Genomic DNA, 24,373 nt, shown 5'->3' on the forward strand with positions numbered 1-24,373 from the left:
GCAAAAGTTATTGCAAAATGTTAAAGTTGGCGCAAACAGACAGACCAACAGACAGACCAACAGACAGGGCAAAAACAATATGTCCCCCACTACTATAGTGGGGGACAAAAGTTATTGCAAAATGTTAAAGTTGGCGCAAACAGACAGACCAACAGACAGACCAACAGACAGGGCAAAAACAATATGTCCCCCACTACTATAGTAGGGGACATAAAAAGTAGCGTAACTGACATTTTTTTATATTTTCAGGAGAAGCAAAAAACTGTTTTATTAAAATAATAAACATGTTTTCGTATTGAAATTTTCTGATTAGTATTATTATAACACCTAAAAAACCAAACAAAACTCCAAATTGATATGTCTTTTTTAAAACAATAAACAATTGAGAAAGGAGCAGTTACCACAATTTAACACTGAAATATTTTGAATGCAAAAATAACCTAAGTGCTCTTACTGTATTTCAGAAAATGTCGGAAAATATGCGTTCCTAAACAATTCACAAAATGTCAGTTACCCTAGTTATTACATTCAGTAGACGAAATGCCATAAATTCAAAGGCACTTAATTCTGCAACAAATAGCATGACATACACAAACAATAATTTATTGCAATTATTCTTATTACAAACAAGACCTGTGTTTGTTAAATAAAAAGCCACCTATTGCGCTTTGAAGCTGCACTGCAGCTTTTTTTAGACAAAAGGGCCATGGGCCCTAAGGCGCTCACCTGAGACCCAAAGGAACTAAACTATTCTGGGAAGGTGGAGTTCAAAATAATAAAAGTACTTCATACAGACAGGCGTACATACTTAACTTCAAAACAGGACGAGTGCTGAGCAGACAGGCGGTAGTACAGACTTAGTGTGCTCTATTATTAAAATATGTTTTCACTGTTTTTCCATTCAAAGTTATTTAGAACAATGATACTCTGATTTTCAAGTACCGTAAAACGTTGTGTATAAGGCGCACTTTTTTATCCCCAAATTTAATTTTAAAAACTTAATGCGCGTTATGCACAACTACAGCCACGCCAAGACATTTTTTCCCTGTATTCTGTTCCCCGTTTTTTTAACTGTAACTATATTAATAATTGTGTTATATTTACAATCTGAATATAGATGGACAAACGTTATAAAGTTAACATCGATATTTTCTATCTTTTTCAGGTACGTACAGAGCATTGAAATCAAATAAATTTGAAGAAGAAAATGAAAAACAAGGAAGCCATTTTCATTTAAATTTTATTGTTTTTTCCTACAATATTATACCCTACTGTACTAGGGTTACACAATTTATTTGGGGGCACTTATCGATTTACAATAGTATGTCGGCAAGGTCTTTCCTGATATATTAATGATTATTTTTCTTGCTTTTTCTTGCTTTTCAAATGTGTTAAGAAAATTGATGTTGTGTTTGTTTACACGTTTTCATATGTCTTGTCAAGATTGGGGTTGCGATTATCGAGCAATTTGCATCACCTGTCAAGTTTTGTGTAGCTGGGCTATAATCAAAACATGCGAACCGGCAATTTTTTTTGCTTCAAAAACTTTTTTCCCGATTTTTTTTGCTTCAAAAAGTACATGCGCGTTGTACACAAATGCGCCTTATACACAACGTTTTACGGTAATACTGCTGCATTTCACATATCATACATGATGTACATCTGTATATAAAATTAATTAGAATAATGGTATTTCTGACTTTCACATAATACTGTATTTCACATATCATCCATGTAGGCCTACATGACTTTTGTATATCAATCTGTATTTATGATTTAAAATGAAATTTCATACTTCATTTAATTTTTGTTAATTTTTCACATTTTTAAGTGTTGCTGGTAAGAATTCCTCTACGCTTCTACTCTTTATCTACAACCAATGCAAAACTAAAATGCATTTTAATTGTGATATTTATTCTCAAATACAAGCTGCATTTAATATCATAAGTATCGCAAATAGTTGGTTTTAAGAACATTTTTTCTATCTCTTTAATTCTTGAACAAAGTATATCTGTGATATGATATGTGTACATGTAGACACGATAGTTTTTTGTCAATAAATGTTCAACAGTAAAGTTGGAGAATACTTCAATCTATTTTTATTGATCAATATAATTGAATTTTGACAACAGTTGTTGCCTAAGCTGTAACGGATATTTTTACGTACACTACGCGACCCGTGATTTTTGTTGCAATTCTCGCATCACCGCAATCGATGCAACGTGACAAATCGCTGTGATTCAGAGCGACAAGAAAATTTGAGTGATGTCTCAGCGACTCCACGGTGACCGTCGCGCGATGTATCTCGCTGTTACGCAATCAGCACGAATCACCGCGAACCGCCGTGACTCATCTTTTTAAGCGAGTTACCTTGAGGGTTACACTCACATGTACATGTAACATATATGTATACACTTACATTATACATTGCAATAATAAAGCTTTTGTTGTTGATACAATGGGCGTATAAGCTAAAATACTCCCGTTCCGACATGAACTTGATGAAGTAATGTCGGATAAAATAAATAATAAAGCTTTAACGGCTCCAAATTAATATTACAGCGCAGAATGATCATGCAATTATTATTGAACATAAAATGTAAACATTATTTAACTAATTGCATTAGCAGAATGTTTATTAAAACTTACAAGCAATTATATTCCAGGCCCGAATACACTACCACTGTTCAAATTCCATATTGTTGCCATATACATGTAGCACTGTGTAAATTGAAAGTTGCATAGTGTTTCATCATTGGTCGGTTATAAATACCTTGTTTCTCTATACATGGTATTTGATTTAGTCGAAACTAATAATTTGGTAATTTACGAGAAATATGACATAAGTTTTCCAAATAAACTTTGATCTTACCGTGTGTGTTTATTGACGTTATCAATTATGTTAAGACTTATTTTTGCATTTCATTAACAATTAAAATGTGCAGCCCTTTTGTTAACAGTGTTTAGCAAAATATTCGTGCATTAAGACACGGAAAATTGTTTAAGCAACTATTTCATTTAAAGGTTAAATGTCATCGATAGATTAAGTCTAATTAATAGGACTAAATTATGCTATACTTATTTATTTTCTGTTTCAGGTTTCCAAGCGTTGTACATACATTCACAATGCTTGATAAGCCGGAAATACATTACTGTTCAATGTCAAATATATGTTATTATGACATCGTGTTATATAATATGTTGTTATAACATCATTGCCTATATATTAAAGCCATTAAACATTGTGTTTGTTTTGCTGAAAAAACCCCCGAGTATATCAACGTAGCACTTAGCGCTCGCAGACTTCAATAAATTTGATGATGATGTATAATGTACATGCATTTCTCTGGCTTTTCACGCCCAAAACAAAAAAAAACTAAACATTTGATTATTGATTGTGTCCTGTCCAGCGGGTGTTAGTGTTTGTTCTAGTGTCTAACTGGCACTCTTTGTACTTGTTCAAACTGAGAAAAGATGTGACAATCACAGAAACAACAGGATGGCGCTGCCAATTAAGTGCGAGAATGGATCAAAGGGCATTGACAAAAATAACAGTTTGCATATATTTTTCGGCGTTTACTCAGATGGTCTCTCACAACAACAAAACTTAACAAGTCAAGGTATTATGTTTTACTTCTATCAGTAACGATACGGATACAGCGTGTTTGATTTGAAATGACTTTTAAAGAAATATCAAATTGTTGGCGATTTAATTGTTTTAAAAATACCAAAGAAACATTTAACCGAAATCAACAGAATTCAATGCTTTGAGCTACACAGTTTGTATAAAAAAATCAATACTTGCACGCTCGTATACCTTGACCTTGTACATTGCCGCATACTTTTCGAGCTCTTTTGTCGGGAAATATACATGATGACTATATTGGAAGCATTTGTAAACGTCGTGTTAACATTCAAACATCGGAAGTGTGTTACGGATTATAAATTATTATTCTCATTTGGGAATTTAACGGAACATTTATACTTATGGTACATTTGTTTTGAATTGATTATTAATTTGTTACAACGTTTTACGTGTCGAAAAAATGTTTTGATAATATTATGCATTAATAGCACAATTTCCAGGAGGAAAACATTTTTTTACATGAAGGCCTACGACGCAATAAAACGTTTTTGGTAAGATCGTATTGAATTCAATCTGAATTTAAATATGCTCGTCCCACATTATGCACTGTACTCTTTACACTTCTGAAAAATGGCGTAGTCATATGGTTGTGTTAATGAAATTCTCAAACATATTTACTGACATAAATGTTTAAGATTATTTTTTCGTAAGTGATGTTGTAATTATGTTGGATTATTTGATAATTGTGAACATTAGAAAAGCATTATGTATACAGTTATCGATACGATTCGGTTTATATGCATGAATTTGCGAATCATCGATGTCACTGATATCCACTGCGATCACGGCGAATCGCCGCAAAATTGAGGGGAATCAGCGCGAAGATTATCTTGCTCTCGCGTGAAGGCGGAGTGACGAATCACGTGAAATCGCTGTGATTTTCCACTCAAAAAGCAAACTGTCCGCCTTGACTCCACGAATTAGGCAACAATCACGGGTCACGTAGTGTATACATATCTTAACTTTTTCTTTTTGATATTCATAAATTCATAATATACACTGGACTTTGTGATAGTTATAAGTTAAATAATAGCCATATTGAGTAAGTTCAATCAGGCATCACTGTACTTAAAGCAAAGAAATATGAAATATCACGCCCATTAAATTTAAATATACCGTAAAACGTTGTGTATAACGCGCATTTATGTATAACGCGCATCTACTTTTTAAAGCTAAAAAATCGGGAAAAAAAAGTTTTTGAAGCAAAAAAATCGGGGGAAAAATTCCGTACCGCAGGCTAACTGAAAATCGTTATATTTACATTGCCGATCTTACTTATTCTTTTATTGCTTCAATTAAAAATGATTTTTAAGACGATAACGATACAACTAGTTGGTGTTTTTTTTAAATCATATTATGCGTAAAAATAAATGTTTGGATTTAAATGAATTATGCATGAAATGCACACTTTCCACGAGGATACCATCACGGTTTTCATCATATGTCTCCGAAGTAACTGTCCACGATTTTATCGTTGAGTACACATAACGGATGGATTAGTTATAACTAAGAAACTGACATTATTGATTGGTATTGTCACCTGGTTATTCATGCATGACTAATTCACAACCGCGCGTTTTATTTACAATGCCGATATCATGCGTTCTTTTCGAGTGTCTAAAATTGACAGGAGACTTTAACGACTCAAACTTCTCAACACCATCACGACATTACCGGCGATAAACAAACAATGGAGGTGTGAAGCCGTTTGCCGGTTCGCATGTTTTGATAATAGCCCAGCTACACAAAACTTGACAGGTGACGCAAATTGCTCAATAATCACATCCTCAATCTTGACAAGACGTATGAAAACGTGTAAACAAACACAGCATCAATTTTATTAACACATTTGAAAAGCAAGAAAAATAATCTTAAATATATCGGGAAATACCTTGCCGACATACTATTGTAAATCGACAAGTGCCCCCAAATAAATTGTGTAACCCTAGTACAGTAGGGTATAATATTGTGGGAAAAGTAAACAATAACATTTAAATAAAAATGGCTTCCTCGTTTTTCATTCTCTTCTTCAAATTTATTTGATTTCAATGCTCTGTACGTACCTGAAAAAGATAGAAAATATATATGTTAACTTTATAATGTTTGTTCATCTTATTCAGATCGTCAATATAACACTATTATTAACATAGTTACAGTTAAAACACCGGAAAACAGAATGATGCGAATTACCGCTACTGGGTAACTGACAGCGAAAAAATGTCTTGGCATGGCTGAAGTTGTGCATAACGCGCATCAAGTTTTTAAAATGAAATTTTGGGGTAAAAAAGTGCGCCTTATACACAACTTTTTACGGTATTTTGTATAAACCTTTCTTGGAAATATATAAGTACATAATTTTGCTATTTCAAGAGCTTGCTTCAATGTTGTAATCTGTTCTATTTATGCAGTCAGCATGCTGATTTTTATAAATAAACACCAGACAGATGTATTTATGTGTTTATCTCCATATTGATACCACTGTATAGCAATTGCTGTTCCATGCTGTTCACTGCAAAGGGCTGTAAACAAGGGGTTAGGCATCAAGCCACTGTCAGAGATAATGAGGTACCTGCTGTGGCTAATGGTTATTTCATTGGTCTGCGGTGGAAGGTGCGGTGGTCGAGTGGTAACACTCTGGTCTACCATTCCAGAGGTCCCCGGTTTAAATCCCGGCCGGGGCACTGGACATTTCAGAAATGCTTCAAGTGTTTCCCACCCAACTAGAGATGTACTGGTATGAAACCAAGGTAATTCTCGCGTGTATCGGGGCTATACACTGAGCACGTAAAAGAACCAAGGTATCTATTCGCAAAGAGCGAGGATATCACACCCGGATTCCTTGTATCCCAATACTGTCTCTTCTGCTTGCTGTCTCTTCAGCAAAACCAAAGGACCCCATTGGAAATAAGTGCTTGCACTTTCATGGGTTATTCTTGACCGCAAGGTCAAAATAAATACATACATTAAATTACATGCAACAAAATGTGTGAAAAGTGGCCAGCACAGGCATTTGGGGCCTGACTCTAAACTGTTATATACAGTTGTTTTTCCCCTAAGTAATTTTCTGTGAAATCAATATAACTACTTAAAATTTTGAGATTATTTAATAAAGGGTTTTCAGATGGCAAAAATAAGTTTGTTGCACTTCATCCCCAACCAATCATCATAATAATCCTCTGTTATTATGGCCATTTTTTTCAAATGTTCACGACTATTTTCAAACTTGTCCAAGGTATCCACATAACCAATGTTTTGACCAAATTTCATGATGATTAGGCAAACAATGTGACTTCTAGAGTGTTCACAAGCTTATTCACTATATAAATATAAGGAAAAAGACCCCCCCCCCCCCTTGCAGCCATTTTTACCTATCTGAACCATTTTCAAACTCAACCGTCGTATCCAGAAAACAAATGTTCTGACCAAATTTCATGAAGATTGGACCAAAAATGTGACATCTAGAGTGTTCAAATGTTTTCACTATACACTGCAACTCCAATATATCACGTTCCGTTATATCGCGTTGTCCAATATATCGCGAATCGGCTATGGCTCCCAAAAATCTGACGAGCATAATCCCCAAATAAAATGTTTTAATCTGAGAATTTGATGAATTAAAATCTGTTTCAAGCTAGTATTTTTCCCTTTTTTCACCAACTTAAATCCAACATTCATAATCCAGTTTTGACCAGATTGTTTGCTAACATTGTACATCACTTTAACACCTGTGTACTGTGATAAACAATAGCCCCTCTTGTCAACCATCACAGGTCATTTCGGGTGTTACCATTCTGTATTGAATTTGCTTTGAACTGCCGAAACGCACCAGTGCACACATGAAGGTGTACACAATTATAACTGTAAATGTCACAAGTCAATACTGACCTATCTCAACAATCTGTGTGCGTTAGATACAGTGTAAACTACTTGCTTTTAATTTAGAGGTAAAGATCCCTCAGTTTGTCAAAATGCACTACTAATAAAACCTATGCTTTCCATGCTTTTCATGAGAATGAATGACGTCATTTTGTACATGGGTCTAATTTGTGCATGCTTTCTTGAACAAATACAACTCGGCAATGTTTTTCGGATTACAAATTTAATTTTATGCATTTGAAAATACTCACAAAAAATAATGTTTTGTGTTATACCAATGAATAACATATGAATATAACACATAATTGAATAAGGTAGGTAAATAGCGTGTTTTGAGATTGCATAACGATGCTAATGCATACATATACATGCATACATAACCTTACAATTTATATCGCGCACCGGATATATCACGGTTGCGATCTTTGGACCCCTTCAACCTCAATATATTGGAGTTGCAGTGTATACATAAAGAGAAAACTGCCCCGCCCCCTGGTGGCCATGTTTTCTCACCGATCTGGACCATTTTTGAACTAATCCGAGATATCAATAAAACCAATGTTTTGACTAATTCTATATAGCCATATATAGGAATACTACCCCGCCCCCTGGTGGCCATGTTTTTCAATCAGGGGTTTTCTGCCTATTTTGGGAAAAGGCGTCTGACCAAATTGGGAAATTTTTTATCGACAAAATTGTCCATTTTGGGAATTTTTGCTTTGCTGAAACGGCTCATTTTGGGAAAACATCGTGAATTTATCATGCTTTAATAAGACAGAGGTTTAACAATAAAATGTGTTTTTATTTGTTATTTCACCATCAATGCAGGTACATGTAAGCATCAGATGAGTAAGTTAGGTTTGTGTGAATGTGCTGTGTAATGGGGAGCACAGCAGGTTCATGGTGCTAAATCCTCGCTCAACCACAGCAGTGCTTTTTGGTATGATACACATCAGCTGGACAAGTTGGAACATAAATAATCTAACAATCACACATAAGACACTTCTTTCTAAAAAAAAAATAAATTTTTTTTTTGGAAATTGTTTTTTTTTTTTTTAATTTCGATTTGGGATCGGGTCCGTTTGCATTGGGAATTCCTCCGTTTTCCGGAGGCGCAGACAGTGCTGAAAAACCCCTGTCAACGTACCGGAACAATTTTTGAACTCAACCAACATATCATTAAGACAAACATTTTGGCAAAATTTACATGAAGATTGGGCATCAAATGTGACTTCTACAGTGTTAACAAGGTTTTTCTATTTTTTTACATAGTGACCTAGTTTTTGACCCAGCATGACCTAGTTTCGAACTCAGTTGAGGTATCATCGGGACAAATGTTCTGACCAAGTTTCATGTAGATCGGACAATAAATGTGGCCTCTACAGTGTTCACAAGGTAAAATGTTGACGACGCATGACGGACGGACGACGGACAAAAGGCAATCCCAAAAGCTCACCATGAGCACGTTGTGCTTAGGTGAGCTAAAAAAAAGAAGACCTTTGACCTTGAAGGATGACCTTGACCTTTCACCACTCAAAATGTGCAGCTCCATGAGATACACATGCATGCCAAACATCAAGTTGCTATCTTCAATATTGCAAAAGTTATGACCAAGGTTAAAGTTTTGGGACAGACAGACAGGCCAAAAACAATATACCCCCGATCATTCGGTCTGGGAGCAAAAAAACACTCCAGCAAAGTTTCGTTTTGGTACCAAAAAGGATGTTCTCTGCTATAAGTACAAATGTTCAATCATGTTATAGTATCAAATTTGCCCAAGTTCAAGGGCACATATCTCAGCAAAGTATACTTACAAAATACACAACAATTACAGTGAACATTTCACATACCAGTGAGCAGCAAAAGGCCTACAAAGATCGAGGTTGAATGGCAAGTTTTTCAGTTCTCTGAGCCGTATAGAGGCCTCTATGTAGACGAAGAGAAGCCACAGTGACACGGTAGGCAGACAGATACCGCGCTCTGAAACACACAAACATATGATAGGCATAGATGCATATAAAGTTTGCACTGGGAAAACTGGGCTTAACCCATTTAAGCCTAGTGGAGCAGAGCTCCAGATAAGGTTTTGTGAAATTCTTTAATTACTACCAGATTTTCAAAAAGAATTCTTAACTCTGAAATTACATTCTTAACGTTACTACTAAGTTTTTGAAAATAATTCTTATTTTTTCTAAATGACCTAAAAATAAATAATAATGGTTATTTTCAAGCAAAAAAATCAAAATAAACATACTAGCAACTTTATTTATATGAGTTCAATAGTGTCTTTTCAGTATTATACAATTTTATTTTTCAAATATCTTCATATGCCCAAACTGTGCTTAGATTGCATGCCTTAGATGAATTTTTACATATTAAACCGTTCTCCCCTTCAATCTTTTCAACGATTAGCCACGGGACTTGTCCCTTCCACTCGTCCAATGTTTGTGTTTAAGTTTGGACCCGTTGTGTCGCGTTTTTGTTTAGCATTTCCGACTGTGTCGGCAACTGAACATACACCATCGTATAAGATCTTTTCTATAATGTCTTTCTAAACATTTAACTTCGGCTAACTTTGCGTACAATATGTTAAAAGCGTGGTTTTGGACGCTTTGCAGTTTTTTAGGACGCTCTCTGGGCGCTGCCATTGTTTTTTGACAGATAGACTGTATACGCCGCTTTTATTGGAAAAAAATGCGCTTTTTTTAAACAAACCCGATAACCATTCTATTTAAGCACCGCAAAGATCTTTAATACGCGAAAAGAACTCAATAAAAATCGATACGAACCGATGTAAAAATAATATTCGTAACTTGATTTTGTAATTCTTAATGGTACGACAAGATTTTAAAATAAATACGTAACGGACTTGAAAATAATTCGTAATTATGAAAATACGACCCTTATCTGTAGCTCTGTAGTGGAGTCTCCCATCCTTCTAAATTGGATCAATTTATTTCCAAAATCAGGGATGTCTATTATATTTATTTCTATATTTATAATATTTCTTATAGAATTTCCTTAAGCAAACAGCACAGACCCCGATGAGACGCTGCATCATGCAGTGTCTTATCTTGGTCTACGCTGTTTGCCAAGGCCTTTTTTCTAGACGCTAGGCATAAATGGGTTTATGCAGTTGGCACAGAGGGGGGATAATTCCCCTCTAAACTGAATTTTTCCTTAGAAGAACCTTCCTTTACTTGTTTGCTTAGGCAAAACAAAAGTATTGGCAATGTAGATTTTTTTGTTCTGTGAATTGGGAATTTTGTGGCATTTTTTATCTTTCAATTGGGAAAAATGGTTGCATTGGGAATAGTGCCGTTTTCTGGTATCAACTAAACATGGAGGAAAAACATTGATATGTCATTTGATGCTTTTGTTGTTTTCAGCCACTTTGTGTGTTCTTATGTAATGAAAACAAATGAATGTGAAAATGATGGGAAACATAGAACACCAGCTATGTCATGAACAAATGTAACAGCTACGGTAATTGATGAACAAATGTAAGTTTATTTGCATAGCTAACTTACATGGGGAAAAAATGCAACCTAAACATCACTTAATTCCGTCAAAACTGCTGCCATTTTTAAATGCAAATATTAATTTTGAGGGCTTAAGCTTTTATATTACAAGGACATCTATTTTAATTTCCCAGGCATAACAGACTATGGTAACATGACTTATTGTATATAAAGGCCAAAAAGTGCTATAACAGTTATTTGAACTATGGATACAATCTTGTGCCCCTTTAAAACCCAATAACCTAGCCGATCAATATGGCTTCATTTCCCAAGGCAGTATTATTTTTCATCTTTTTGGGAATGGGGCTGGGTTGTTTCAGATTGGTTAAAAGCACATCTTTTTGACTAACATTGGGAAAGTAGTTTGGGATTTTTTAAAGCCAAAATTCTTCAAAAATTGACAATAAAAGTGTTTTCAATATAATATTAACTAAGGTTAAACTTATAAAGCTGGATGGGAGATTACCTTATTGTCTAGATCGAAAAAAATTAATTAATCCTTCAATTTGGAATTTTAAGATCCAATTTGAGAAAACTTTATACTTTTCCATTTGTAAAGAGGGGGCAGAATACTGGCCCCAAATATGAATGAAAAAAAACACAGCAAGGTACATATACATGATTGCAAACATGCAATCATCGACAAGATGTGGCAGATATAAAACAAGAGCACCGCATAACGTGTGCCACGCTCGGCTGCGAAAGCTTTCCAGAATTTTTTTATTTTTTTTAGGTCACAGTGACCTTGACCTTTGACCTAGGCTAGTGACCCAACAAGAGATGTGTTTGTCAGAAACATAATGCCCCCTACTGCGCCGCATTGAAATAAAATTTCTATTCATCATTTGGCAGGTATAGAAATCATCTCCCTTTAAAGGTTATTACTTCCCTTGAATTTTGTCCAATCCAACCATGTCAGACATCACTGACAACCAAGGCCTGTGGTTTTAAAGAGATCATAGCCAGAGTTGATCATGTTTCTAATCTATGGACATAAGTCCACAGGTATGTTAAGAACATCAAAGAAATTATAATTATATCATTTAAAAAAAAAATTGACAAATCAATCATTTGAGTTAGAAATAATCAAAATAATATATCTGTACAGTAACTGTGAAAAGAACTTCAATTCTTGGTAAGGAAATATATAATATGAGATTTAGAATTATATAAATTACTTCCCTTGAAAATAATTGTCTGTAACAAATCTCTATTTTTCGTAGCAAATAATTAAAAGCCACTACCGTGACTGTAGATTCACCACTCAAAATGTGCAGCTCCATGAGATACACATGCATGCTAAATATATAAAGTGGCTATGTTCAATATTGCATAATTTTCTCCCTTTTTAAAGCTTATTACTTCCCTTAAATCTGTATTTTTCACCGTAGACCGTAAAGGATGTCCTTGACCTTGACCTTTTACCACAATGTGTTTGTCAGAAACACAATGCCACCTACTGCGCTGCTTTGATTTATTTAACAAAAATATATACGTGGGCAGGTCAGATAACTATGTCCATTTAAAGCTTATGACTTCCCCTGACTTTGTTTTTTGCACACTAGACCTGGAAGGATGATGTTCACCTTGAAATTTTACCACTCAAAATGTGCAGCTCCATGAGATACACATGCATGCCAAATATCAAGGTGCTATATATCTTCAATATTTAAAAAGTTATGGCCAATGTTAGGGTTTTAGCAGGACGCCTAAGGTGGACGGCAGAAGGCGGACAACGAGCTGGCTATGCCAATAGCTCGGTTTTCTCCAAAACAGGCTTGCTAAAAATCTGTGAATGCAAATCCATTTATTACATACCATAGTAGCGCCCATTGGTTGCAAACACTTCTAACTTGGGCATTTAATTAGTCACCACAACAAATTTCCAATACAACAGGTGCTTGCAGCTTGTATCTGTTAACCAATCGCACATTGACAGAAACAACAGTGTGTACTGAAACATCTAGCCACAGCTGCTAATATTTTATTGGACATCAGACTTATAATGGATATACTGGGCCTTATACCATATATATACAGCAATCACAAATTCCAATACTGTACATAATAACACACGCATCAGCCAGCAGTGATTCATTAAGTGATTATTACATTATTATGAGCTATTATTTGAATTAACTGATAGACCAATACGCAAGTCATTTTGCATAATTGGTTTGCAGTAATTATCTTGACAGATCTACAGAAACCATTTTTCTACTTTAACTATGGTTTGCAGTAATTATCTTGACAGATCAACAGAAACCGTTTTTCTACTTTAACTATCCTTTACCTTGACCTTTTTCCAACTGACCCATATGCAATGCAAGCTAGGTCTACATGTACACTACCTATCCAGAAAATTATAAAGCAATACTGTTATCCAAAGTCAAACTATTGATTTTTAAGTAAGAGTGACCTAGACCATAGTCTTGCTGACCCCAATTGCTATCCCAAAATGGGTCAGCTGACTTTCTTACACAATTTCCATGTAACACCATGTTTCAAACCAAACTTATTGTACGGAAGCTATTTTTCTGTTTTGACCGGCCTTATATTGAAGCCAATCGTAATTCTTCATTTAAGTTCCCCGCACTAAGTCTAATGCAATAATTGCATGCAAACTGAAATATTGAGCAGCAATCAATTTGATATTTATGTAACAGTGAAATTGACCTCACAAGACCCACAAGACCCAAATTGAATCCTGACATTGGTATCTATCCCTTTCCCACTCAGAAGCAAAGTATTTTCACCCATTTGTAATCCCTTGGAAAGTTATATTTAACTGAAAACCTTTCTTACTATATTCAAGTTTTAATGGCTTCATTTCAAAACCTTTGATACTGATGGGCAGCAAACAGCATTAAACCTAAACAGACAGCCAGTTACTTTCAGGCTGTTCTGCTTTTATGCTGTTTGCACATAGCCATTTCACTTTGCTTCTAAGTGGGAAAGGGTTAAGCTCAGTCTTCCCAGAAAAAGGCGCTAAGGAAAAATAAGTAGTAGCCAAATTTCAGCCTTGGAATGACGACCCATATAACAAAATATATCGTAACAAACAAGGAGGTTGAGGTTTCAATCCTCTCTCACAGCATTCTTCAGATTTTCTGGTACATTCCAGGACACAGACTCAAGAGCATCTAAATAATCTAAGGCTTTCAATCTAGAAAAAGCTTAAATATTTGTTTGCGTTTTTATTTGGTTTAAAAAGTATATCAGTCTTGTTACAGCAACCAGTTAACCTACTCACACTTTCGAAAGTGTGCATGCAATAAATGCAAATAGTTTTTCCACTCACTGACATCTACTCTATTTGATCACAAGAGGGCCAAGATGGCCCTAGTTCACTCACTTGAGAGGAGTCCGTTCATTCAATCTTTACCTAATGTCAAACTTGACCTAGATATTGACCAGACAAACATCCTGGTCAAGTTTCATCATTATTGAACCAAAACTCTAGCGTAGGGAGTGTTTTTGTTTTTATAAGATTTGAAATGGTGACCTATATTTTGAGTTGACCCCCCTTACCAAACATCAAATTTTGCTTACAAGGATTTTGTATAATATAATGAAAATTTGGACAATCTAAGGGCAATAATTATGGCATTAATTATGTGATTTTGCTCACCATCAAACTTGACTGAGATCTTTCAGCAACTTTGATAAAGAATGCTTGAGAAATGTGAATGCTAGAGTGTTTACAAACCAAATGTGGACGGACGGACAGCGGACAAAGACCAATCCTAAATCCTCACCTGAGCAATCAGGTGAGCTAAAAAGTGTGTTTCACCGATCTGAGCCATTTTCTAACTTGTCCAAGAAATCAATAAAACCAATGTATTGACTAAGTTTCACAATGATTAGGCAAAATATGTGACATCTATAGTGATCGATCACAAGGTTTCTCTCTATATAGTCACATAAGGAAAACTGCCCCACCCCCCTGGCAGCCATGTTTATTGACCCATCGAGACAATTTGCAAACTCATCTGAGATATATATAAAACCAATCTTTTCACCAAGTTTCATGATGATTGGGCAAAAAATACTAGAGTGTTCACAAGCTTTTTTCTTTACTATATAAATATAAAATGCCCCCCCCGACAGCCATGTTATTCAACTGACCGGAATCATTTTCAAACTCAACTCTCGTATCAAGGAAACAAATGTTCTGACCAAATTTCATGAAAATTGGGCAAAAAAAGTGCCTTCTAGAGTGTTCAAATGTTTTCACTATTATACATATAGAGAACAAGGGCTGTTTGTAAAACATGCATGCCCCCCATATGGGCTGTCCGTTATAGTGGCAGCCATTGTGTGTATACGATTTTTGTCACTGTGACCTTGACCTTTGACCTAGTGACCTAAAAATCAATAGGGGTCATCTGGGAGTCACGATCAATGTACCTATGAAGTGTCATGATCCTAGGCAAAAGCGTACTTGAGTTATCATCGAAAATCATTTTACTATTTCAGGTCACCGTGACCTTGACCTTTGACCTTGTGACCTCAAAATCAATAGGGGTCATTTGCAAGTCATGATCAATCTACCTATGAAGTTTCATGATCCTAGGCGTACGCGTTCTCGAGTTATCATCCGAAAATCATTTTACCATTTCGGGTCACCGTGACCTTGACCTTTGACCTAGTGACCTCAAAATCAATAGGGGTCATCTGCGAGTTATGATCAATCTACCCATGAAGTTTCAGGATCCTAGGCGTATGCATTATTGAGTTATCATCCGGAAACCATTTTACTATTTCGGGTCACCATGACCTTGACTTTTGACCTAGTGACCTCAAAATCAATAGGGGTCATCTGCAAGTCATGATCAATCTACCCATGAAGTTTCATGATCCTAGGCGTATGTGTTCTTGAGTTATCATTCAAAAACCATTTTACTATTTCGGGTCACCGTGACCTTGACCTTTGACCTAGTGACCTCAAAATCAATAGGGGTCATCTGCAAGTCATGATCAATCTACCCATGAAGTTTCATGATCCTAGGCGTATGCGTTCTTGAGTTATCATTCAAAAACCATTTTACTATTTCGGGTCACCGTGACCTTGACCTTTGACCTTGTGACCTCAAAATCAATAGGGGTCATCTGCGAGTCATGATCAATGTACCTATGAAGTTTCATGATCCTAGGCCCAAGCGTTCTTGAGTTATCGTCTGACAACCACCTGGTGGACAGACCGACAGACAGACCGACAGACCGACATGAGCAAAGCAATATACCCCCTCTTCTTCGAAGGGGGGCATAAAAATGCCCCGCCCACTCGCGGCAATGTTTTTTCACTGATCTGGACCATTTTCGAACTCATCCGAGAAATCAATACAACCAATGTTTTGACCAACTTTCATGATGATTTGGCAAAAATTGTGACTTCCAGATAATTTTACAAGGTTTCTCTATAGCCACATAAGGAAAACTGTCCCGCCCACTGGCGGCCATGTTTTTCAACGGACCACTTTTGAACTCAACCAACATATCATTCAGACAGACATTTCGACAAAGTTACATGAAGATTGGGTATTTAATGTGCCTTCTACAGTGTTTACAAGCTTTTGCTCTTTTTTTTACCTAGTGACCTAGTTTTTGACCCACCATGACCTTCTTCTGATTAAGTTTCATGAAGATCGGACAATAAATGTGGCCTCTAGTGTTTACCAACAAATGTTAACGGAGGGACGGGCAGACAAAGACCGGTCACAAAAGCTCACCTGAGCAATCAGGTGAGCTAACAGGGGTTTTTCAGCACTGTTTGCGCCTCCGGAAAACGGAGGCGTTCCCAAAGCAAACGGACCTGATCCCAAACCGAAATTATTTAAAAAAAAATCCCAATTTCCAAAGAAAGAAAAGAAAAAAAAAATATTATTTATTTTTTGTTTTTTAGAAAAAAGTGTCTTATGACTGATGATTATTAGATTATTAATGCCAAGCTGATGTATATCATACCAACAAGCACTGCTGTGGTTGAGCGAGGATTTAGCACCATGAACCTGCTGTGCTCCTCATTACACAGCACATTCACACAAACCAAACTTACTCATCTGATGCTTACCTGCATTAAACGTCTAGATCTGAATGACAAAACGTTGGAGGAGCTGTGTGATGCTTTCAAAAACAGAAAGCAGAGAAATATTATGCTGTATCTTGTATGACTAACCAGTGTTTGTTTTGGTAAAAAATATCTGCTATAAGTTTTTGACTGTACAATTCTTATCTCAGAGTATAACTGTAACTGAAAAACAAAATTGCAGTACTTGAATAAACATTGATCATGCCCAATGTTGCATGTGTTTATATTAGGAAGACAAAATAACAAATAAAAACAAATTTATTTGTTAAACCACTGACTTAATACATCCTGATAAATTCACAATGTTTTCCCAAAATGAGGCGTTTCATCGAAGCAAAAGTTCCCAAAATGGACAATTTTGTCGATAAAAAATTCCCAATTTGGTCAGACTCCTTTTCCCAAAATAGGCAGAAAATCCCCTGGCTAAAAATGTAGTGGTATAATGGCTGTAGAAATAATTTCCTGACTTATTCTCACACAAGTTATGAGGCTAGACAGGAATCACACCCGCCATCCTAGAAGTTACAGTGGAATACTCTGCCCAACTAGCAGTTACCTGTGTGCCAAACATATTGCACCCATACATATGTGCTAGCGGCAAAGAAGAGCCACTGTACAGGTATGAACAGGTAGCAGATCACGTCCGATGTCACAGCGATGCTCACAAATACCACGGAGAAAGCCTGCAAGCAAATAATAATGGAATGGGTACATGGATGATTTTGTAAGTCAAGTTGAATAAAAATTATTTGTGTGACTACAAATGGCTGCTCATGCTTTGCCATCAACAGTAATGTCATTTATAATATAAACAAGAGCTGTCTCCATAGGATGACATATGCCCCCGATAAACGCTTTGATAAAAATTATGAGCATTTTTTTAAGCCTAAACGCATTTTTCGAAACCTAAACACAGACCCTACAAAGAACGATGAATACACAGGCGGTGTTACCGATGGTCCGATTGATAAAAATTTCGCATTGTACTCACAAGAAGTTGCACATAGAAAGAAAATAAAAAATAACAATAAACTTGGGCTCGAGGGGCTCTGCCTTCTATTCCCTTTATCCTAGTGTCTCTGAATCTCTGCTTAATTTTCCGGATTTCCAATTTGGGACAATTGTCACTACCAGTGCAAGTGTTCTTTTCATATTGATTACACTATGCTCACAATGTTGGTCACAATGTACTGTGAAACCATTTATTTTCATCGGCACAAAATTTCGCCCTTTTCATAAAAATGACTATTTCGTCCGCTCTTAAATTCGTCCATTTCTGGTTTTGAAAAAAACAAAAAAAAACGTCCGATTTGTTTGTAATACATGTAATACGCGGTTGCGAAAAAATCGTGCTGGGGAAAGAGAGGTGACACTTGGTAGTCACTTGCAGGAGGTGGGCCTTGTTTGGCATATGCCAATTAACAAGTCTGTTATTTTAGGTGATACTAACTGTCCCTTATTATTTTATTTCATTGACACGTTCTTTGTTATGATTAGCGGATAAGTGGGACTGAATAATCGTTAACGAGTGTTTTAAACAACGAAGCCAATTGCCAATTAGTATTTTTCCATTACTATCACGGTCAAACTGATAACAATCTTACCTTTATCGGCGCCAATTAGAGAAGGTGCGAACATTATGGGTTATAATTAGCGTAAGCAAATTATTTTGGTCATATTACATAAAAGTTTCAAGCGTTTTGCATCGTAAATATTTGATCATTTTAAGTACATTAATTTGAAATTGTAGATGCAGTTAAAACCAAACAACCAAACAGAAATCAAAATGTTCTTTAATAATTTGTAACAAAGCGCAGAATATATTTCAGTCAGGTGTTGATCACACATTGTCTTATTTTAATTGCGTTTAATAGTATTGTCTTTAATCCGGATTCGCCGCGTGTAGGCTGTATAATCTGCAACACCCCCGAAAAACACAATACACAAAATGGGTAATAAAGTTGTTAACAATTAGCGCTAATCAACACTATTATACCTAAACGAAGTCGACGCATTCGATACAGCCTTATTGCATTCGCGTTTTACAGGAAATGTCAGTTGTCAGTACACTGTATAATGAACACCCCTTTGTGTCAAAACCGGATTTAACTTGAGTGTGAATAGTCGACTGTTTCATGTTCTTTGTATCAATACCATCTGTGTATCTGTATTATAAGTATACCAGTCAACAAACAAGGTGCGCGCTTCCGCATATGGGTATTCGGACGTTCAAAAAATTGACCTACGGTTTAGCGTTCACGCCGTTGAACGCATTAAGCAATATAACTCGTTTTTTTCACTATTTCTTTATTTGCAAATAATACTAGCGGCTTATAACTTACCTTGCAATCTTTTTTTCTCGCATGTGAGTGTGCGAGTGTTAATTTCGAGCCCTGTGTATATGCGTGGATTACACTGGATTTAAATGCCTCATGCCTACGGTAATTCAGTCTTATTTGTTTCAAATATGGGACATGATTGTTCGTTAGGATCTTGAATTCGTCCATCGGTCGAAGGACGAAAAAGGCGAAAATTAATGTCGGACGAAAAATAATGGTTTCACAGTATGTTTACATTGTGTCTTTTATTGACTGGAATATCAGAAATAAAGGTTTAGATATTTGTTAACTTGTTGCTTTTTATATTACATGTATATCTAAGTAATTTGCTTAAAGTACAAAAAATCATTGACTCTCTTGCGTTATTATTATGACTCATACAAATTGGATTTTGACTCTTAAAAATTTGGTCCCAAGAGTCATTGACTCTTGAGATTTCAGGTCTAAGGAAAGCCATGCAGGTATTCACAAATCATGACTCAAGTAAACTCTGTAGGTTTAAACAATACAATACTTTCTTAGTAAAAGGTGAATGCATACCAGGCCTTGAAACTTGAAGGAGTCATGCACACTCCGGACTAGCAGCCAGAATGGCCAGAGGTACTCGAATCGGAACTCAAGAATAAAGTCCGCCATCAGGACCAGTGCCCATACCATGAGAAACTTCATGTACAGGAAGGTACTGCAATAGGAATCCTGTGTACAAACTTCAATCAAGCTATTGTTAGAAATCAAACTAATAACAAAAGCCGGTTTAATTGTCTGAAGAAACAATATAATACTTCTAGTGGCGACCTTTTTCTGCCTATCTAACCGGTCTGATAGTCGGACAGATTCCCGATGCCAAATATGCATATTTTTTCCCAATTCTCAACAATAAATCCGAATTTCCCACCGAAGCCAAAAAATGTGTTTCTTGGTAGGTACTGTGTTTTAAATAACTGTGTGCCGTGTTTAAGCATGCCAATGGGAATACCCCATAAAACGCCATCGTATCAAGTGTTCAATAATGCAATTTTCACGACCTTGACACTTCAGACAAATTTGCGCCCGGTTGTGTTTATGCAATTCTAACGATACATTTTCGATCAGAATTTGCCTTCAAATATTGAAGTGCTTGATTATTCAAAATTATCAGGTAATGAACCCGGTATATAACAAGTGCAGGGACCTCTCTTGCCGCTCGGGGAAGCCACCCACAGCTCTCATGAGGGGGAATTTCGCGTTGTTTTGGGCGAAAAGAGGAATTTTAGAAGAACTTTTCACCAACCATTCAACACCTAAAATTGCTATATTTTAATGTGATTTACATAAATAACCATTTAATCAAAGGTTAGTAGCACGATACCAGCTGGCAACATAGGTATAAAAGTAAAAAAAAAAAAATTTGGAGGGGGGATTTTTAGCTGAAAAAGGGGGAAAAGTATACTTTTTTCATGGGGGAAGACGACGATATTCAGCGGTTAAAACAGTCAAACAGGGCCCTGAAGTGATAATCATGTATACATATTATTAAATTATTGTAAACTAGTTTAGAATCGATATCAATGGTCTGAGGTAGAGAAACGTGGACTGGTTTTACTTTCAAAGTTACTGTGTTTCAAAAAATGGTTGCTTTCAGACATTTGACTTCTTGAATTTTGAATAATAATATGTTGAACGCAGGTCCTTCGACTGTGAATATTCATAAAAAATCCTAAATGACACATCAAGCTATGTATTTTATTTGAACTTCAATCATAACATTAACAAAGTCTGTATTTTTATCATGCACATACTTACGCTAGCTGTGGACAATGACTGTTGCATGAAAAAACAATATTTTAATACTTTCCTTAGCATTTTAGGGCAATACCTTTGTATGAAATCATTGGATTTAACAAGAAAAATTAAGAAAAATAATTTCCCTAATAATGCTTTCGTCATTAATTCGTCCCAATTTGAAAGATTTCGCAATTCAAAAATCCCAAATTTTGCTAGGTGCTTTTTCCCAAAATAGACAGAAAAAGGCCTGTAGTGAACTGTTGTACCACGTTCCTTTTTGAAGGATTCCCTTTTTCAAAGCAAAATTACTGTACCTATGACCTATGAAAATCAAACATTAAAGATCCTTTGTAAAAAGCAAAACACTTAAATTTAATAAAAAAAGTTAAACTTAAAGAGGTTATCAAGTAAATCTCAATATAAAAGCTGTTGTGTTTAAAATAAAAGGAACTGTCAGGCATTTGATAGTTATGGGTATGACCTTAAGTTACCATGTCATTTCAAGTCTGTTAAATTATTGCTCAAATGGGACTGGTATAAGCATGTTAAATCTAAAAGGGAATAGCCTGATATTGAGATGTACATCAATAACTGTACAGGGCAGGAATAAAAATGGGAAAAAAAGGTTCAATGGTTGAATAAGTCAGAATTAAAAAATATTGTGCAGTGCCCCAATTCCAATGGGCACCTAATTCAAGTGAAACTTGTTTACAATTTGAACAGGAATCTTGCTATGACATCACACATGAGCTCTGTGTATTTTGCTTGACTTCTACAACTCATATCTACGTCAACTCAGTCAGCAGTCAACATTTCAACCCCATTTTGGTAAACTCAAATGGTAGTAAACTCGCACTGTGGTCAACTCTTTTCTTATTCAAACAATGCATTTGGTAATAAGTTGGAAAAGCACAATTTATGCATTATGTAGCTGTAATTACACAGATGCATGCAAAGAATTAGAATTATGATTAAAAGGTCAATTATGCAGTACAACATATGATTGCTTTCACTTGCATTTATTAGGAAACAGATGATAAAGATAATTTGGATAGATGATGCAAAATCTAAATTCTAATTGTCAATGTATTATGTATTGAATTGTTTCGCAACGTACTAACGCTCCATTTAATAAACATTATGATGCGAAACTTGGAGTCAATTTCTATCCGAGGTACATTGTTAATTATAGTTAATGAGATTGTCTGCCAAGTGACTTGGCGTCATATCATCAACAAATTCCTCGGCATCATGCCTCGGCTTGTAGCAGAGGCAAGACACGGAGTGCCTTGGCAGACAGACGTTGCTACTTGGCGACCAGATGGTCCATCCCGAGTTGACTCCGTGAACAAAAGATGGTGTCAAACTCTGCGGAGCGCGGAATGTGTTTGTTTCACGTGAGCTGTACTAAATTAGCATTTGTGAGGGCCCTGGAGGAAAAAACCTTATAATGCTAACAGGTAATGATAATGGATTTGCCTGTTGCACAAAATGTAAAATACTTGTTGAAATGGCATTTTGTCAAGTTTTACAGTTTCTTTCTGTGAAGTCACATCATTTGCATGCGCATACGCTGTAAACTTGCGGGATCACAATAATTGTGAAAAGCCGAACCTAGGTTTACGGTAATTTTAGGTACCTTTAAGATAGTAAATAAAAAAATGTGTCATTGTTCTGGCCGTGGTTTTTTTCCAACAATTTACACCTGATTATCGATAAAAAATCAGTGATGTTTTTGTAAAAATGTAGCTTTAATTGAAAAAAAAATGTGACTGTAAAACAAATATAATGGCTTTAACAAGATTCTGGTTGCATCTCAATGAGTTCCTTATGTGTATAAATAGAAAAAATTAATGTGTGGTCATTTGAACCAAATAATGACTTCTGCCGTCTACAAAACAATGCATATTACTATTAGATACAGCAATTAATCAGTGATGGATTACTAATTTTAGGTCGCTGCCATATTGAAATTCACCGTATTCCTACCTCCCGTAAAATCCTTCAGTTATTTTGTTTCGTTTCATTGGTCGACGTAATTTAGCACAGTCTGCATTTCGAGGTCTCTTCATATTCTCGGAAATGCACAATTAAAAAGTGTAACTAGAAGTCTAACAGTCTGATTTTGCTTAGTATTTTTCCGGAAAACCTGGAAGTCTGCTTGTCAGACATGCGCATGGAATGACATATGTTCGGTATTGTACGTCAATATCGGGTTTTCTCGTAAATAATCGGGAACAATCGGTTTCCAAGGGATTGTGGGTAAACATACTTGCCTCGATTAATTGTATTGTACAATTTTGTTAATCGATTGGTAGCAATTACGACGTTGTTTACAAAGGGTGTTCATGAATTTTACCATAGACAGAGCAACAGACAAACCCCGCGAAATATAATTTTAAAACAGATTTGGATTTCTTAATCCAACACCACGAGCAAGATCACTGACTGTGAGAGATGCCGTTTGTAAAATAATTTGCCCAAAGACGAAGACAAACCGCTTAATTCACCATATTTTACAGATTATTAACAAACTTAATGAAATTCCTTCTGATCACTACCTCCGAATATCTAATACTGTTATACTGTTATTTGTTGTTAACCGACTTGAAATAAAAGTTTGTATCCTTGTATCCTTGTATCTAAATCATACATAGAATGCACCAGTATCAGGTACATGCTTCCATATTTCAGGGCTGACTACCTTAGACACTCCTTCATCCCATCAGCAACAAGACCGCGGAATCAACTGCCAGACCACATTGTGTCGGCTCCCAGCCGTGAATCGTACAAGGAAGGGATGGTACCAAAATAATCCACCAATGAGTGTTGCACATAGTTTTAAAACTTTCTTGTAATGCACCCACCATGAATCTTGCTCTGTTTTCTTGTACGACAATGTCCCAGAGAGGGATTTTGTACAATACTCAAAGAAGAAGAAGCTAGTAGACGAAAATGTTTGTACAGTTCCCGGGACTTCGAAGCGTACAGCATTTGAATTTCACACTTTAGGACATAGTTCATAAATGGTGTATGGTAGCAACAAATTTATTTGTTCGTAAACAATAAGCCTGAAATTATATTATTTGTTAGCGTCTTGTAACACTGGGCCATTCTTGGCAGTTGCCCCGTCGTT

General features: G+C 35.9%; 1 protein-coding gene across 3 annotated transcripts in view; it reads right to left on the bottom strand.

Moving 5' to 3' along the window:
• The window catches only part of LOC127850194 (macoilin-like), a 67,703-nt gene extending 44,261 nt beyond the window's left edge, over positions 1 to 23,442 (bottom strand). For 2 of the 3 annotated variants that reach the window (XM_052383033.1, XM_052383034.1), the window contains exons 1-4: positions 23,227 to 23,441; positions 20,014 to 20,155; positions 17,691 to 17,817; positions 9,373 to 9,502 (exon numbers count right to left, since the gene is read on the bottom strand). In XM_052383033.1, coding sequence (XP_052238993.1) covers positions 9,373 to 9,502; positions 17,691 to 17,817; positions 20,014 to 20,155; positions 23,227 to 23,309 — 482 coding nt within the window. In that variant the 5' untranslated portion in view covers positions 23,310 to 23,441. Of the gene's footprint in view, positions 1 to 9,372; positions 9,503 to 17,690; positions 17,818 to 20,013; positions 20,156 to 23,226 lie in introns of all 3 variants that reach the window. The other variant, XM_052383032.1, reaches the window with a different exon arrangement.
• Between the last annotated feature and the right edge of the window lie 931 nt (positions 23,443 to 24,373).

The sequence above is a fragment of the Dreissena polymorpha genome, chromosome 11 (assembly GCF_020536995.1).
Source record: "Dreissena polymorpha isolate Duluth1 chromosome 11, UMN_Dpol_1.0, whole genome shotgun sequence".
Taxonomy (NCBI): Eukaryota; Metazoa; Mollusca; class Bivalvia; order Myida; family Dreissenidae; genus Dreissena; species Dreissena polymorpha.